Raw genomic sequence first — 16,800 nt, 5'->3', positions numbered from 1 at the left:
TTTTGAAAACGATTCTCTTGGAGGCACAGAGAGATCTGTCTGCACTCCCACTGTAGTTGTGGAATGAAGTGCAGCAGCATATGTCCAAGATGGAGATGTGGACAGCAATTTCTGAGCCTCAGGATAACTAATGTTATGTGTCGTTTTCAAACGCTGCACCTCTTTTTCCTCCAACCATTTTGGGCAAGAATGAAAGTAAGAGGGGTGAGAACCATTGCAGTTTACGCAATGTGGGTTCATGTCACAGTCATAGGCACCGTGGTCCTTGCCTCCACAACAAGCACATGTCAGGGAACCACGACAAAATGTCTTTGAGTGGCCGAATTTCTGACATTGGAAACATCAAGAGGGTTTGGTATGTATGGCGAACCCTGCAATGAGATAACCTGCCTTGATGGTGGCAGGTGTAATGTGGTGAAAGTAAATGTTAAAATGAGGGTATTTGTTGGCAGTGTAACTCCATCTTTGCGAGTGGAGATGCGCCTCACTGCAGAAACTCCTTGAGTGGAGAGACCAGAGAGGATCTCTGACTCGAGAACGTTCTTCAAATCCCTTTCAACAGTAACTCCTTGTGAAGAATTCAAGGTAGCATGGGGTGTAACCTCAATAGGTATATCCCCAAATGCCTTTGAATTCAAGAGGAGTTCACTGTGTTGGGATGTGGATGTTTCAACCAATATGTCACCAGATCGAAGTTTCTTTACTGACTTTGGAGAGCCAGAAAGTCCCTCTAGTCCCTTTTGAATAAAAAAAGGGGACATTTTCCCTAAAGGTTTTTTTCGAAAGAGAATGTAATATAAGAAAATGAGGTACGTGTGTTACTGATGTTGAAGATTGCTGTTCTGAGTATTCAAGACGTGGTTGCTTACCCATTGACTGTTTTTTTACAATTTTATTTAAATTTTTTGGATGATCCATAGGAAAAGGAAAAAATTTCAGTACCCACTGACCCCACCCACCATGGAGCCCTACAACGGGACGCACTACAAAGTCATGCAAGGACAATGCAGCAACGCCAGGGTTTCGTGAGCACTATACCCAAACACCAGCATCGGCCACAATGTCCACAACACCCGTTAAGAACTTCCAACACTGGTACTTGACTCTAGCCCAAGTGGACCAGCCGATTGACCCAAGGGGGTCACCCAAAGGCCACCCGTCTACAGGAATGCGAGGCCAAAGTGGTGTGTTAGGGTTGGACCCCTCAACCACCAGGATCCTCTCTTCCCCTTCACGGATCGCCACGCACAGCAAACACGTGGGTGGATGTTTAGATCCCAGAGAAGGTAACCAGATAGAACAGAACCTTCCCTGGGAGGTCCCCTCACCACGTACAGGAATCCACACCGAGGGGAACAGAGAAGGAATAGAAGATAAAAAGACATGAGAAAACCTAAATTACCTGATAATTACCTACAAAAGGAGTCCAAAGGGTTGAAAACAAACAGATGTGCACCTATGGCACTTTAGCCAATTGGGTGTAAATGGAGGAAAACACCAACAGGATTTACAAAAGCCAATCCAATGAAAGAAATTGATGGTAAGAAGAAACAGGAAAAAAAGAAAAAGAGGAAGGTTCACAGGATTGAGGAACTGGAGAGGACTTACAAAGTTGTGTACAAAACAGGAGTCAAAGTCAACAAACCTGCCAAGATGGAAGCAATTAGGGTGAATATATCCCTCCAAAACCCCCCAGGATCTCAATGAGATAAATGAAAAGGATAATAACAGTCTGCCCCATAAATGGGTAAAACTGATTCTAGGTACTGAAAATCAAGGAATGGAAATTCAACCTGATGGTAAGGTAAAACAAACTGATCTGAAACATGCCAAGTTTGTAATTAATGACCAAGTTCCATAACTGAGTAGAAATAAATCCACTTCAGAATAAATTACAAATTAGTACTACTGGATATGAAATAGTAAACTCAATAAGAATAAACTGATAAGTTAAAAAAACAACCAACAAAACAAACTTGGAGATCACAAAGTAAACATCCAAACATGAGCAATGCCAAATGAGAAGTGATAAATAAGCAGAATAGCATAGAGGGAGTTATGAGTTATATTTCAATCATTGCAAACCCTATCTTCTAACTTTACACACAATAATTTGGAATTAAGTTATTCTTTACTCCTTAACTTTACACATGAAAATGTATCATAAACACAAAGCAACTGTACTGTTTAACATTTAGAAACAATGAAAGATTTATTCAGTCATCCATTATCTGTTACAACTATTTTACCCTTATTTTTAAATATTGTGAATATAAAAATCAGAACATTTAAAAACAAGCATTTTAAAATTTTTAACTGAAAATGATTACTATCACATTCAATCATGTTTAAACAATATTAATGCAGTAGTAGACAAGATGCATGGTTTCATATAGGTATACTACTTAAAGTTTTACATTTGAATATCAATTAAAAATGTTTCACACAAATATCCTAATTTATAAACAATGAAAAATAATTTCCATAACAAATCCTTGTTCACAAAAAGTTGCACATTTCTTAAACAATACTAGCATTAATGAGAACAACCTTATGCCTAATTGTCTTCTTACATTTTTTTTACACTGCAACCTCTGTAAACACTTCAGTTACAAAACACTCAACACTTTCTTCACATGCATAGTTCAAACAATTGTAAATATATTCCCTCAAACCTCTCATTAAGAGTCAATACAACTTAATACAGAGATTATTTCATAAGATCTAACAAGAAGAATCAACATAAAGCAAACACACTTAATCAAATTCTTAAAACTAGCCATGTTAAACTACTTTTTTACTTCTATGGACTTTCAATAGAAAATCTATTATAAGGTACTTTGACAACTCTTTTTCTTATGCCATATAGAATAATATGCTTTTGTAACTTCCTTATATAACCCTTTACTTTGATTTAGAAATGTAAATGCCATTTTTTTTTGCAGTTTCACTTGTCAAAATGAACAAATTTCTTCAACTCACAAACATAATCACACAAGAAATTTACAGTGGAAAATTAAAATAACTAAAATTTTTATAATGTTTATATCACATTCACAGGGATGGACAAAAAAGTGGCCCCCCTCTTGAAAATGTTAATTTGTTATATCTTTTATTACATGACAAAAATGTTTTTGGAATGCAGTTGATGAGCTCTTCAAACATGATTTCAAATCTTATTTTCAACACTGGGTTTCATAAATACCTGAACTTTTCTTGATTTTAGTTACATTTTCTCATAAGTATTGTACAGCTGTTGGAGGTTTTTTTTTACATTTTATTCCAATTAGCTTATAAAATAACCAAACAAGTTTCTCTGCATTGATCAAATATAAAAATGAAACTCCAAATAACACAAGTTTCAGAAGTTAATATTTAGTAGAAATTCCCTTAGATTTGAATACTGCTTCACATTATGGCATGCTTTCAATGAGTTTATGCATATATTCCCAAATGATTGACTGTCCTTCTTTGAGTACTCCAATAAAATCTTCTGTTTGGCTTGCAATCTTTTACTAATCAGTTTAACTCAGCCCATGCATCTTAAATGGGATTGATACCAGGTGATTGACACGGCCATTCCGTAAAATCACTTCTATTATTTCTAAGATGTCTTTTTATTACTCCACAATTGCAGAGAAACTTGAATTTAAAACAATCACTTTTCTCTACAAATTATTTTCATACAAGGTTATTTGTACCTTAAGGAAAAAAAAGGTACATGTACAAATCATTATTGATTTTGTTACATTGGTTATGGTCTAAAGATAGAAAAAGTCATTCTTTCTTAAAGTACTTCCCTACAAGTACTACATCACAAAACTGGTCTGTATAGTTTGACTGCCTTGTTAAAATCTAATATAAATTATTATATTTGATATCTGTTAATATAGTCTGTAAACTCAATTAAACTGTTGACTTTATTAGATGACAACTCCTCCTCTCATACATAAAAGATTGTATAAAACAATATTACTGTTCTTATCTGATACAGAGATTGAATTATCTTATTTGTTAATGTCACTATCATACGCTTTACTCTTGTACCCCTATTCCTTCAGTAAACCTTTCACAGCCTGCTAGTGTTCTGATACAGCTCATGTCTCTCAATACTGTTCTTCTGAATATCAAGTGATACCTCATTTGTACATATGCTTCTAACTTTTCTCTCTTTGCAAATGCTGCACTTCAGGCTCTTATCTACCCCTTCACAAACCCACTGCTAACCATGAAATTTTTTCTTTGAAGACTAAATTGTCTTTTTAGAAACAGTAATTTCAGAGTGTACCTTTACTATTTAATTGCCAAGTTCAGTGCAATAAATGCTGAGATTATGATTTTGAGAAAGATCTTCGCACTGTCTACAGTTGTATTATTTCAAGTGAAATATTTGTACACTGAACTAGTATTTGTCATGTAATTATTCTTAAACATTTGCAAAATAAAATGTAACAATAGCCCAGTCTTCCATAGATGCAGAATGTAATTTGAACATCAGATTGAAAGAATACCAAAAAAAACAACCCTTCCCATTGTTTGATAGATTGTTTAGGCGGGGTATTCATGATGAAACTTTGTAGAATGGACAGCATCGGGCAGTTGCCATCCATTCTACAAAGTTTCATCCTTCCCATGTTCATAAGTATATGAACATTAGCAAAAACGACAGCCAAAAACGTTTTTCTGAACAGAATGTTGACATAATAAAACATGAAGCTGGCATTAAAAGAAGTAAATCAGTGAAGCTTAACTGGTAAATTCGAACATTCCCACAATCAACAAATACTTGGTTACATTGTTTTTTTATCAACATTTCCTCAAACATTCCTAATCTTGTCTTAATCTTTTGCATATTCAAATACTTTGTTAAATAATGATTTAAATACAAAACCTTTCATCCTTAAAACCTTTATGAGTTTTACTGAAAAAAATAGTTGAAATGCCTGAAGAAAAAAAAAGATAAAAACAATAAATCAAAATTTAATAGGCATCCATATAAATAGTTATAATCATTTACTGAGTAAGATTGTAATTGGATTGCATTAAACTGCGATTTCAAAAAACCTCAATAAATCTATTGTGGCAATTAGGAGAGAGTGACATTTAATGTTTCTTTTTAATATCATATGGTAATGTAGATGACCGAGAGTCAGTAGTCTAGGTATTTTGTGTATTGCCTTCCCAAAATTCAGAGAGAAAGATGTTCATTGCAACCTACAACCTGAAGAAATTGAGAATCTTGATCTACATTCATAAATATTCAATTCTGAACACCAACAAAATAATAAACTTTCAATTCTTGAGAAATTCAAATACCATAATAATGGCCACTTATAATGTGAAGTATATCATCTAATAACATTTACTGGCTTGTATTTTAACTTCACAAGTTATGTTATGCAAGATATATACATTTGTGCTTTTATGGCTTTAAAAAGTTGCTTGAATACCACTCTTCTTGGCAACAATGATGCTGTTAATGATAGTCCTTCTACTTCCAGCATTCCTCTTCAACCTTAGATAAATGTAGTTATGGAGGTAGACAGCAAGCAAATAAGCTGATTTAAAAATCTTTCTGTATATGGACAACTGTCAAAACTTGAGAATGTAGCAGTAATTTTATATTCGGCAACAACTTTTTCAATGTTTAATTATGATAGTCGGGCAATAAGAACTGGCTCTGAAAAACAATCAAATTTTATTAGAGCAGCTGAACAAGGTATACCAGTTTATTGCTTGTTGTTTTACAGTCATGTTTTATATAGCATTGGTGATACAAGTGCAAGTTATCTAAAGCAGATGGATCCTATGTTAATAACAAAATTTACTTTACAATGGATTGCTAACAAAACTGAAAAATGACATTTATATTTAGCTTCTAAGCATTCAGTGTTTCTAATAGAATTAAAGTGGCATTAAAAATAATGTAGTCTCAATGAAAACCTACAATCTTACAGACTGGTTTCAAGGATTCCAGAATAAAAATATATATATATATAATTGTATTAATATTCTATATTCAGAATTTTTCTGGGTCTTTAAGTAATAAGAAATATTGCAACTGATTGTTTAATATCTAGGCTTTCTAATGGTCAAGAAAGCCTATTAGCAAATTGTAAAAGTGGATGTAACAGGCATGTGTTACAGGAGGGATCTGAATTTTTATTGATTGCTCTTTAGACAAATAAGACTGAAGGATATAAAAATTTTCTATCACATCAGCTAGATGATATTATAAAAACTACGTGTCATATTTTAGTTCTCAGAAAGGAGGTAAATTAAAGAACAGGCAACGACTATAGAACGAACTGTCAATTCTCACACTAGAAGGGAAGTGAGATTGTTTTTAAATATTTTTACATACAATCAAGAACTTCAAACTTATATAATAAAATTGAATATATAATTTGATATTATGTTTTTATATCACCTGCAACAATAATGTGTTTCACTTGTATATACGTACATGTCAGGTTCCACTGCAATTAAATTTTTTAAGGTCCCATAGTAACAAAGGTTGAAAATACTTGGTGTATCTATTTCATTCATTGATGTAAAATACTTTATGACAATTATATAATACTTTCTCAGATAATCTGGAAAGTTGAAGAGGGATACTGATATAACTTCCAGTGCATTTGTTGTGCAGCAATTTAATTTTCCCAAAATACATTGTACATGAACTGAACATACAAAACAAACATGCAGTAAATCATATACTGAGGAACTGCATAGTTCTTCCTCAAGCAATAGAGAATTCTCATGCCAGTTGCAAGGAGAGAATAGTATTAGCTAAATTTCGTGGATTCTTAAAAATGATTTAAGACATTACTTTTCTGTCAAAATGTTGCTAATATAAAAATGGGATTGATACATGTTCTATTCTGTCTATGCAGTTTGAAAGATAAAACATTTTATACTATCAGATGCTGCCTATTGTAAAAAAAAGCAAAGGATACTTTACAGGAACTCAAGGAACACTTCAAGATACACACTTTGAAAATATTTTGAAAAAAATTTCAAACTTCACTGGAATGAAATCAGATTCCTGGCAACTTAAGATCACTTTGTTAACATGATCAGTATCAGCTGGTATCACCAATATAAGTCTGCTATATCTTATTCAACCAATTAAATTTGTGGGCAAAATTGTTTGAAACTTCACAAAAACTTTTACAATTGCATATAGTTTAAGAAACAATGTTTGCTACTTTTAATATATTTAGTTTTTATTTGCATTATCTTTAATATCTTGAAAAAAAATATTAAACGGTTTTCATAAAATACGATTGCAATATTTATATTTTTCCACATTTGAATTTCTTACCTTTTATGTTTTATTAGATTATTTTAAAATCTCTTAAAAACTTTCTACTGCCTATAAAATAAATTGTTTTTTAATTTTTTAATAATCACATACTCTTCAAGTAATAAACAAGACTGATAACATTTCCAAGTGAAACCCTATTTAAAATTTCAAAAGACCTGTTTATTGTAAAATGTTTATATTCATAAGCATTTTAATTTTGTTTCATAAATGTGTTTATTCCAAGTTTGTATCATTATAGTTACATCTTTGTTCATTCTGCCGAAAAAACTGAGGGTCACAACATGAAATTTGTATTATTTGCCATAAAGTATCAGGCTGTTAGTGGTCGCTCTCTTTCAGTCTAACATAGATGCATTTGAACAATACTGTAGATATGATAGTAAGGAAACTTTCTGGTATTTTAACGTCTTTGAACTTTCAAAAAAGTTTATTTCAACACGTCCTTGTATGTTATTTCCTTAAACAGACCATTACTAGCAAATGTATGCAACAGGTTACACTACAGTTAGTTTGAAGAAAGCTACCTAACTCTAGTTACAAAATACTACAAAAGAATAAAGCACCATAAATTACAAAGAAAATTACCTTACAGCACTTAAGCTCCTTAGTGTATTGACACACCAACTGTGAGAGTATCACAGCTCCTCTTGTATTATTCAGACAAATGTGTTTAGTCTATTTCACAACAAACATTTGGGTTTTATTGTTATTTGTACTCTAAGTTTTAAACTCTTTACAAAATATTAGAATAACTTTTTTATATATTATCAGTTTGTTTTAATTATAAAGCAATAGCAACAAATACACATGGTAGTGGTAGTATATGTACAAATTGCACAGGGTTATTTTACACACTAAATCATTTTATTATAAAAGAAATATAAATTACATTAAATTATTTAACTTAAAACTGTTCACTTAAATGCAAAATATAAAAATTGCAAACTTTCAATTCAAACCTCTATTTCACATAAAGACCATGCACTCACCATTTTCATTTACATTTGTAGAACATAATCGTGCATGCATTTGTATATCAGTACAAAATATTTTTTTGTTATAAAAATAGAATATCAACTGAACACAGAAAAATTGTATACTTTTTTTTTTTTTTTTTTTAAGTAAATAGTCCACTGCAGCTGTTAAGTACCTTTCTGCCATATGGTTTGACACGGCAGACTTGTTTGAAATTCACCAGAAACAAAATGAAAATTGTGGAGTAAGTTAAAAAGAAAAGAAATACAAAAGGTTCCCTGAAAACAGAGATGAGGTAATAAGAATAAATTTTCAAACATACAGAAAAATCACATATGAACAATAAAACAGGACAGGCTAGAAATTTGTTTCACTTTCTACTCTTGGCATTAAAGTATCTTCAAGTCTACCTACCAAATACCCATCATCCTCTATAACCCCATGTTTAACCCATCCAATAAATTCAAAAAACTTGCAGACTTACAATCGTCAATTAAACAAGACAAACAGTGAGACACATCTCAATTACCTTTCCAACGAGGTGTAAGTTTAGCATATTGAAAAGAAAGAACACCCAGCCTCCAGAATTATTTACTGATTATTTTTATAAAAGAAGTAAAAAAGACAATAATAAAGAAAAGAAAAGAGAAACAGGAAAGATATTTAAGGAAAAAAGAAAAGTTGCAGGCAGTAAACAGACTTACAATGTTACAAGTTATTGAGAAAAAAGTCCAAACCGATATTATTTTTATTTCTTTATTAATTTATGCTTCAAGTGGAAATCAGGAAATTAAAAATGTTATAATGAAATAAACTTGTCTTACTGGATACTATACAGTATATTTTAATACTATAATATGCATTTATTATGGTAACGTGTTAAATACACTGTTCTCAATCATTATTACTGTGACATTTTCCACACTAGGTAGTGTTGACAATTGAATTTTATTACAGGATGCATACAGACCAATACAACAAAAAATATAAATAAGGCCCAATATAAGCATACATATGAAAACAATACTTAAAAAATATATTAATGTTGTTTATGTAAGATTCCACATTTGAATTTTGTTTTTTTGGCAATTAGAAGTGATTGCCAGAAAACCTATCTTCACAATAGCTTCCTTGTTAATAACTGTACCTGTATCTTCAATGTGTAATTGCTGAATGTCATCATCCACATTACTTATCTTGTTGAATTATGCATGTACTGCACAATATAACAAGCTACTATAACTTTAGGCACCAGTTCTAACATTTTCATATTTGAGTACCTTAATTGTCTAAATCCATTCTTTAACAAGCCGAATGATTGTTCAATCACGTCTTGTGCAGAACTGAGTGACAAATTAAATTACTTTTACTGTATTGTCATATCTCCATAATTTTTGTATGGCACCATTAAAAATGAATGCAACTAGTGGCCACTGTCTCCCAGTAAATGAACATTTATAGCTAATGATGAGCCAAGTTGTGAAAATTCTGGGCTGTTTTTCCACATCCATACCTCACTGGACGACATGGCTAGTCTGCAAGCACATCCAAAAACTTAAGATTGGAATCACAAACTGATTGTAAAATCTCAAAGTAAAAACCCTTCTTCTTATAATAATTTGCTGGTTCTCTATCTACTTTGCTGATTTAGATATGTGAGCCACCAACAAAACCAAACACTCCCAGCAATGGATTATTTCCATACAAAATGTTAAAATCTGCAACTATATTTTCAGTGTCATTTCCAGATGGCCACTTAATATACTGACTTATCAGGTCATATAAATTATTGCAGACTGAACTACTGTTTCAAACAAGTGACCTTTTGACACACCAAAATGATCTGAAACACATCAGTATGGTTCTTGATTAGAAACTGTCCATAAAGCTGCTAAAAGTTTTTGCTCTTGTGATTTTAGACCTCTATACAGTAATAAAAATCTTCCTTGGGGCCACAAGTTTAATAACTTCCTGCAATAAAAAATAAAAATGTGTTAAGGACTCTTCTTACGATATATGCATAAAAGACAATTGCACAGGAATTGTGCCTGCAATTTTTATTACATGAAATCAATGAATGAATACTAATATTATGCAACCAAAATGAATCATATGATAGAACATGTAACATACTAAAAAAAAACTTGTGCTATTTTAATGAGGCATTTAAATATGCTATTGAAAACAGATTCCATAAAAGACAGTGCATCAGTTTTTAACACAAGTGGAATACTATTCTCATACTATTTTTGTCCAAATTACTGGTCAACTGATCTAAATTCTGATTGACCAAAACTTGTTTGAAAAACAGCAACATAAACCTCAAACTAGTAATAGTAAAAATACAACCATCTACACTTGGGGAATTCTGTAAATGTTTAATACTAAGGTTGTCTTAATGTGAAAAGAAAGATGTTTCAATTTTTCTGTCTGGAATAAAAATGTCAGCAGTTCCAAAGCTACTGTAAAAGAAACTTGGGTTTACTTATCTTAACTGTAAACTTCCTCAATCTAAACTGATTTTAGGAAAGCATCATCCATATACTTTGGCACTGTCTTCTCCACATAATCCTCCATTTTGGTTCTGTGGGTTTCACCAACATTACTGATACACAACGCAACACGAGCAGCAATATCCTTGCCTAAACTATGTAAATCATAGGGAACAACAGTCATGAGAGAAGAACAGCAATGCAAGCACGAACAACGGTAACTATTTCAGTTTCGGTATACACTATCTTGGCTAAATAAACTTTTGGCGGTCGATCGAAAATACCTTGCAAGTAGTGACGTTTACCACTATCTAACTTCACCTTCAAGCGATACGCCGAGTGCTTTTTAGTTCAAGAACATATCTTATACACAGTAACACTGTGGACTAGTACTAGCAGTGCTAATGCTACGAAAAAATTCAGTCATATACCCAGAATTAAGATCTATGATTTATACATATTATTTATCTATATAACTAAGCATACGTCAGAAAAGTAGTTACCAATCTCATCTCCATGACCCATAGAACATAATACATGTAGAAGATCAGGAGACAAAATATTTGGAATTCCTTTCAATGTCATTATTCAGAACCAACGAATCTTACAACAAACCACTCAAATCTTTACTACTTATCACATCCCAGTTTACCGCCCAGGTATAATGAAAACAACACTACGCGGCGCTATGTTATATGTATATTTACCGCATAAAATTTAGAAGTTGAATTTATTGCTACTATACTATGATATCAGTAGAACCAACATCGTAAATAAATACTGAAACAGAAGAAAAACTAAAATATATTGTAAAATTATGTTGAACATCAACACATTTGGGGACAAAAGAAGAAAATTTGCAAGTAATGGACACAAAATTTAGCAAACATTTTGACGAGAAACTTCCTTTTACAAGACAAAATATGCCCGGCATGGCCAAGCGTGTTAAGGCGTGCGATTTGTAATCTGAGGGTCGCGGGTTCGCATCCCGATCGCGCCAAACATGCTCGCCCTTTTAGCCGTGGGGGCGTTATAATGTGACGGTCAATCCCACAATTCGTTGGTAAAAGAATAGTCCAAGAGTTGGCGGTGGATGGTGATGAATAGCTGCCTTCCCTATAGTCTTGCACTGCTAAATTAGGGACGGCTAGCACACATAGCCCTCGAGTAGCTTTGTACGAAATTCCAAAACAAACAAACAAGACAAAATTTTTTGTAATTTTTTCTAACTCTCCTGAACTATTTGACTGTAGGCATTAATAAATGATTTTTAGAATATATGTGATAAATAAAATGAAATTACTTTATTTAGTAAAATTAAAAGGTTTAGATATTTCTCTAAGTACCCTAAATTACATTTCATCGACATATTTGTTCATATATTTCAATGTCCATATATTTTGAAGTAGTGCTCTTTATTTCATGTTTACTTTTTTAAATATTTCATGGATTGTTATATTTTCTTCATATAATCTAGTGGCCAACGGTATTCATATTGTTGTGTCGAATTATATGTTGGGCAAGTTTGTTTGTTTTTTGTGTTAATGATGTCAAATTCAGTACTACGTAACAATAACGAGTTATTACGAGTACATAAGATTGGGCGGCAACTGCCTGTTTCAGGAAAGCAAAACAAAAACAAGTCTCGCTGAGTGGGTATTTGGGCATTGATGTTAAATACCCATGAGGGTCAGGTACATTAGTCCTCTTCCTCCCTCCCGAACGTTGATAGCGTCTGTGGTTCAGGAATTTGTTTTATTATAGCTTTGGGCCAGAGTATAAGTATAACACCGTACTCAGGCCCGTTTCAGGGCGTAGTTCATGCATGGACGCATAAGAAAAGGTTGTTTTGTTTTTTAAATTTATTTCTCTTTTATTCTAATATATTTTCTGTATTTTCCTTTTTTTTCTTTTGATATATTTTTTGTATTTTTCATATATATATATATATATTTTTTTGTATTTTACTCTTTTTCCTTCTTATGTTGCTTTTCTCCATAGAGAAAATGCTACTACTACTAGTAGTAACAATAAAATAAAATAAAATAATTTTAAAAAGTAAAAAATAAATAAATAAATAAAATAAAAAATAATTATGTGAAAAATTTGGGATCAATAAAAGAAAAACAAGGATTAAGTGTCTAGTGCAAGGTGGCCAGCTTGTGCAACATTCCTTAAATACATGTTAAAAGGGGAGACGTAGTTAGGATTATTTACATTATGTACGTGGTATCTATCGAGATCGCACATTAAGTTATTCGTTATGCCAATTCTTATTGAAATATTTTAGAGAATTATGCAAGAGTCTTTCAGATATTGTGTCTATGTTTGCATACTTTTGCATGAATGTAGATGAAGTGCTACGTGGTACTTTATATGCCGAAGTTAGAACTGAATTTTGTATTTGTTGAAGTTTCTGTAAATGTGTGGGTGCTATTTTAATCCAGGCAGGTGATGCATATTTTATTATGGGTCTAATGTACGTTTTGTAGATTTTAAGTATATTGTCCTGTGATGTTTCTTGGTTTTTACCTGAAAGACTTCGTGCATAATTTGCTCTTTTCCAGATTTGTTTCAGTATATTTTAATATGCGGTAACCACGTTAATTTTGAATCGTAAGTTAGACCTAGAAATTTAGCAGAAGTAGCAGTCAGTAAAAGTGATCCATTCATGTAGAGCTTTGGTGGATCTTTTTTCAGTTTATTGAATCTGCTGAATAATATCACTTGGGTTTTCGGAATATTGATTTTAATTCTGTATTTCTGGCAGTATTCTTCAATGTTATTTAGAACTGGTTGTAGGTTCGTTGCTGCAGTTGAAGGAGTGGGGGCACTTTTCCAGACTGCTACATCGTCAGCAAATTGTGATGCAAAGCCTAAATTTAGGTCCGACAGAGGCATATTACTAACATACATGATAAATAGTATAGGGCTAACAACCCCTCCCTGCGGGACTCCTGCTTCGGGTGAAAAGGACCCTGAGTGGGCCCCATTCACATTTACTTTGCACTTTCGGTTTTCCAGAAAGTTGGACAGCCAACGAATAGTTTCCTGGGGTAAAGCCATTTCATGTAACATATGACGTAAACCATTATGCCACACTGTGTCAAAAGCTTTCTCAATATCGAGAAAGCAAGCTACAGTGCATTCGTTTTTATTAAAGCTGTCAGAAATTGATTCTGTAAGTCGAACCAGGTGGTCTGAAGTTTGGCGGTATTTTCGAAATCCGTTTTGAATTTTAGATAATTTTGAATTTTCTTCTAAGTATACTGAGAGACGATTACTAATTATCCTCTCTAATATTTTGCCAATACAACTGGTTAAGCTAATTGGGCGGTAGTTGTTTGGTTTATTCGCTGGCTTTCCTTCTTTCTGGAACATTAATATTATTGCTTCCTTCCAAGAAACTGGGATATATCCAGCTAATAAAGATAGATTAAATAAGGCTGTTAGGTGTTCATATAATCTCTGAGTGCCGTGTTTTAGGAGGATAGCTTGGATACCATCTTCTCCAGGAGCTTTATTTTTCATGTTTTTGATAGCTGTTTCTACTTCCATAACTGTTATATCTTTTATTAGTTGATGAGTGCTCCAATCTATTGTTTTCGCTGGTTTTATTAATGTGTTTACTGGAAATTTAGGTGTGTAAATGCTTTTGTTGTGATCAATAAAGTTATTGACTGTATTATAGAAGTATCTGTTCATGTGTGGTTCATGATGTGTTTTGAACATGTTTTCTAGGTGTTTTTTAAATATCTCAGCTTTTTCTATGTTAGTGTACGCTGTTTCTCCATCCAGTTCAAGTGGTGAATATACTGTGTTTGTTGTTCCTGTATTCGTAAATCTTTTTAAGTGTGTCTAGAATTGTTTTGGATCAGTTTTGTGATTTAGTTCGGAACAGAAGGTGTCCCAATTTTCTTGTTTTTGTTGTCGGATTAAATGTCGTATCTTATTTCTTATAATCTTGATCTGTGTTTTTAGTGTGGGGTTGTGATTTTGTATGTACTGTCTGCGGAGTATACGTCTGTCTTTTATTAAGTGTATTATATTTTTATGTGGTTGCCATGAGCGAGTTGTTGTGAAGTGTTTTTGTTTCGGTATAGAGCTGTCGGCTGCATGTTTTAGACACTCGGAGATGATAAGACAGTACGCATCTATATCTGACGCGTCCGCGGCAATATGTAGTACTTCGAGAGGTAAGGTTTGATTTAAGATAGTTTGAAAAAATGGCCAATTAGCTTTTGGGTGAGATTGAAGATACACCAAACTGGGAGGTGGTCACTGTCCAAATCGTGACCAACATGAAAGTTTACAAATTTGCGACTCATATTAGACGAACACAGGCATAGGTCCAGTATTTCACTGGTGCCGTGTGCGTACGAGATATGTGTCGGTATTGCATCCTTTAATAAAATCAAGTTAGTTTCATTCAGAAATTGATAAAGTATATTGCCGTTTACGTTTGTACTTCGACAGTTGAATGCTATATGTTTATTATTTAGATCGCCTGTAATGATTAGATTGGAATTGTTATTATACAGCGAATGCAAAAGATTTGCATCTAACACTGTACTAGGCGAGCAGTAGATGCCCGCCACAACAAGAACAAGAGTAAATGTGTGTTTGTTTTTGAATTTCACGCAAAACTACACGAAAACATCTCCGCCAGCCATTCCTAATTTAGCAGTGTAAAACTAGAGGGATGGCAGCTTGTCCTCACCACCCACTAATTCTCTGGCCAGACGGATAAGGCACTCGACTAGTAATCTGAGGGTCTTGGGTTCGAATCCCCGTCATTATCGTTTTTCAGCTGTGAGGGCGTTATAATGTGACAGCCAATCACAGTATTCGTTGGTAAAAGAATAGCCCAAGAGTTGGCGATGGGTGATGATGACTAGCTGCCTTCTCTCTAGTCTTACATTGCAAAATTAGGAACGGATAGCGCAGATGGCCCTCGTGTAGCTTCGCGCAAAATTCAAAACAAACCAAACCAAACGAAAATGCATAGCTGCCGCTTTAGAGAAGTAATAGTTTAAAATAATACATTTACAGAGTATATTGGATGGGAAATGAAATCCTCATCAACGTAAAATCAATTATACCAATAATGTATGTCGAAACATGATAAAATAACCTTGAATCAATAGAATTAAAGCTCTCAAATGAAACGAACCCATCACAGTTTACTCACGAACGCTCGTATGTTCAAGAGGGCCAAGACATGTTTAAAATATATACATTATGCGTGAATTTAAAGAAATAAAATATGCACAAAATAATTATTATATACAAAACCTATTAAATCTGTAGTCTTTCACACGTGCTAGCGGGCGTAAAACTGTTAGAATATGTCATAATATTAAAAAAATGAATCAAACCAAACTCGTGGCAAAAACAATAAATATGTACAAAATAAGCATTCACCTCAGTAAGTGTTGAGGCTTCACTCGTCTCATCTCAACCAGCCCAACAGAGATTCCAGTATCGATGTCGTCTTTTGATACTTAAAGGTCTATTTAGATCTTCATTAACTTCTGCTTTGCTTTATCTAATTTCTCTGACAGATGCTGCTCTTCTTCCTGGTATTTCACCAGAAATATGGCCTCTCAGCTTAACAAATATTTTCCCTAGATCTAGAAGACCTAGTTCTCTACTTATTCAGCTGCCATCTCCTGACGACGGCATTGAGAATGAAATCTGACTTAACGTGAGCTACTTTTTATCATCTTTTCTGTGATATTTTCCACTAGTTACTTCTCTAACAGTGTCTCGGATAATACTGTGGTATATCTCCTACATAATCTTTCACTGGATGAACTGTTTGACTTGTCTGCATTGCCATCATTCTGGTCTTTGTTGCCAACATCGAAATCTGTTTGAAGTGTGCCCTGCTTCTGTTTTCTCTTGACTTTAACACCCATGGAATGCTCTAGGGTTGGAAACCTCTTTTTCATCTTCAGTACGTAATAATCCAATTGCAGATGCAAACATATTTAATATCTC

General features: G+C 33.2%; 1 protein-coding gene and 1 long non-coding RNA gene across 4 annotated transcripts in view; both read right to left on the bottom strand.

The window, feature by feature from the left end:
- Positions 1-11,478, bottom strand: part of LOC143229090 (fucose mutarotase-like) — a 37,684-nt gene extending 26,206 nt beyond the window's left edge. For both annotated transcript variants that reach the window (XM_076460908.1, XM_076460907.1), the window contains exon 1: positions 11,301-11,478. In XM_076460908.1, the coding sequence (XP_076317023.1) occupies positions 11,301-11,382 (82 nt within the window). In that variant the 5' untranslated portion in view covers positions 11,383-11,478. The remainder of the gene's footprint in view (positions 1-11,300) is intronic.
- LOC143229091 (uncharacterized) lies at positions 8,084-11,294 on the bottom strand. 2 transcript variants are annotated; one of them, XR_013015660.1, is made up of 2 exons: positions 10,791-11,294; positions 8,084-10,276 (listed from the first exon to the last, which is right to left on the bottom strand). It is a non-coding gene; the product is annotated as an uncharacterized LOC143229091 (long non-coding RNA). The 2 variants fall into 2 exon arrangements; XR_013015659.1 differs by having other exon boundaries at positions 10,851-11,294.
- Positions 11,479-16,800: the final 5,322 nt, after the last annotated feature.

The sequence above is a fragment of the Tachypleus tridentatus genome, chromosome 10, assembly GCF_004210375.1.
Source record: "Tachypleus tridentatus isolate NWPU-2018 chromosome 10, ASM421037v1, whole genome shotgun sequence".
Taxonomy (NCBI): domain Eukaryota; kingdom Metazoa; phylum Arthropoda; class Merostomata; order Xiphosura; family Limulidae; genus Tachypleus; species Tachypleus tridentatus.
Note: the sequence above shows the minus strand (reverse complement) of the source record. Positions and strands in the feature narration are given on the sequence as shown.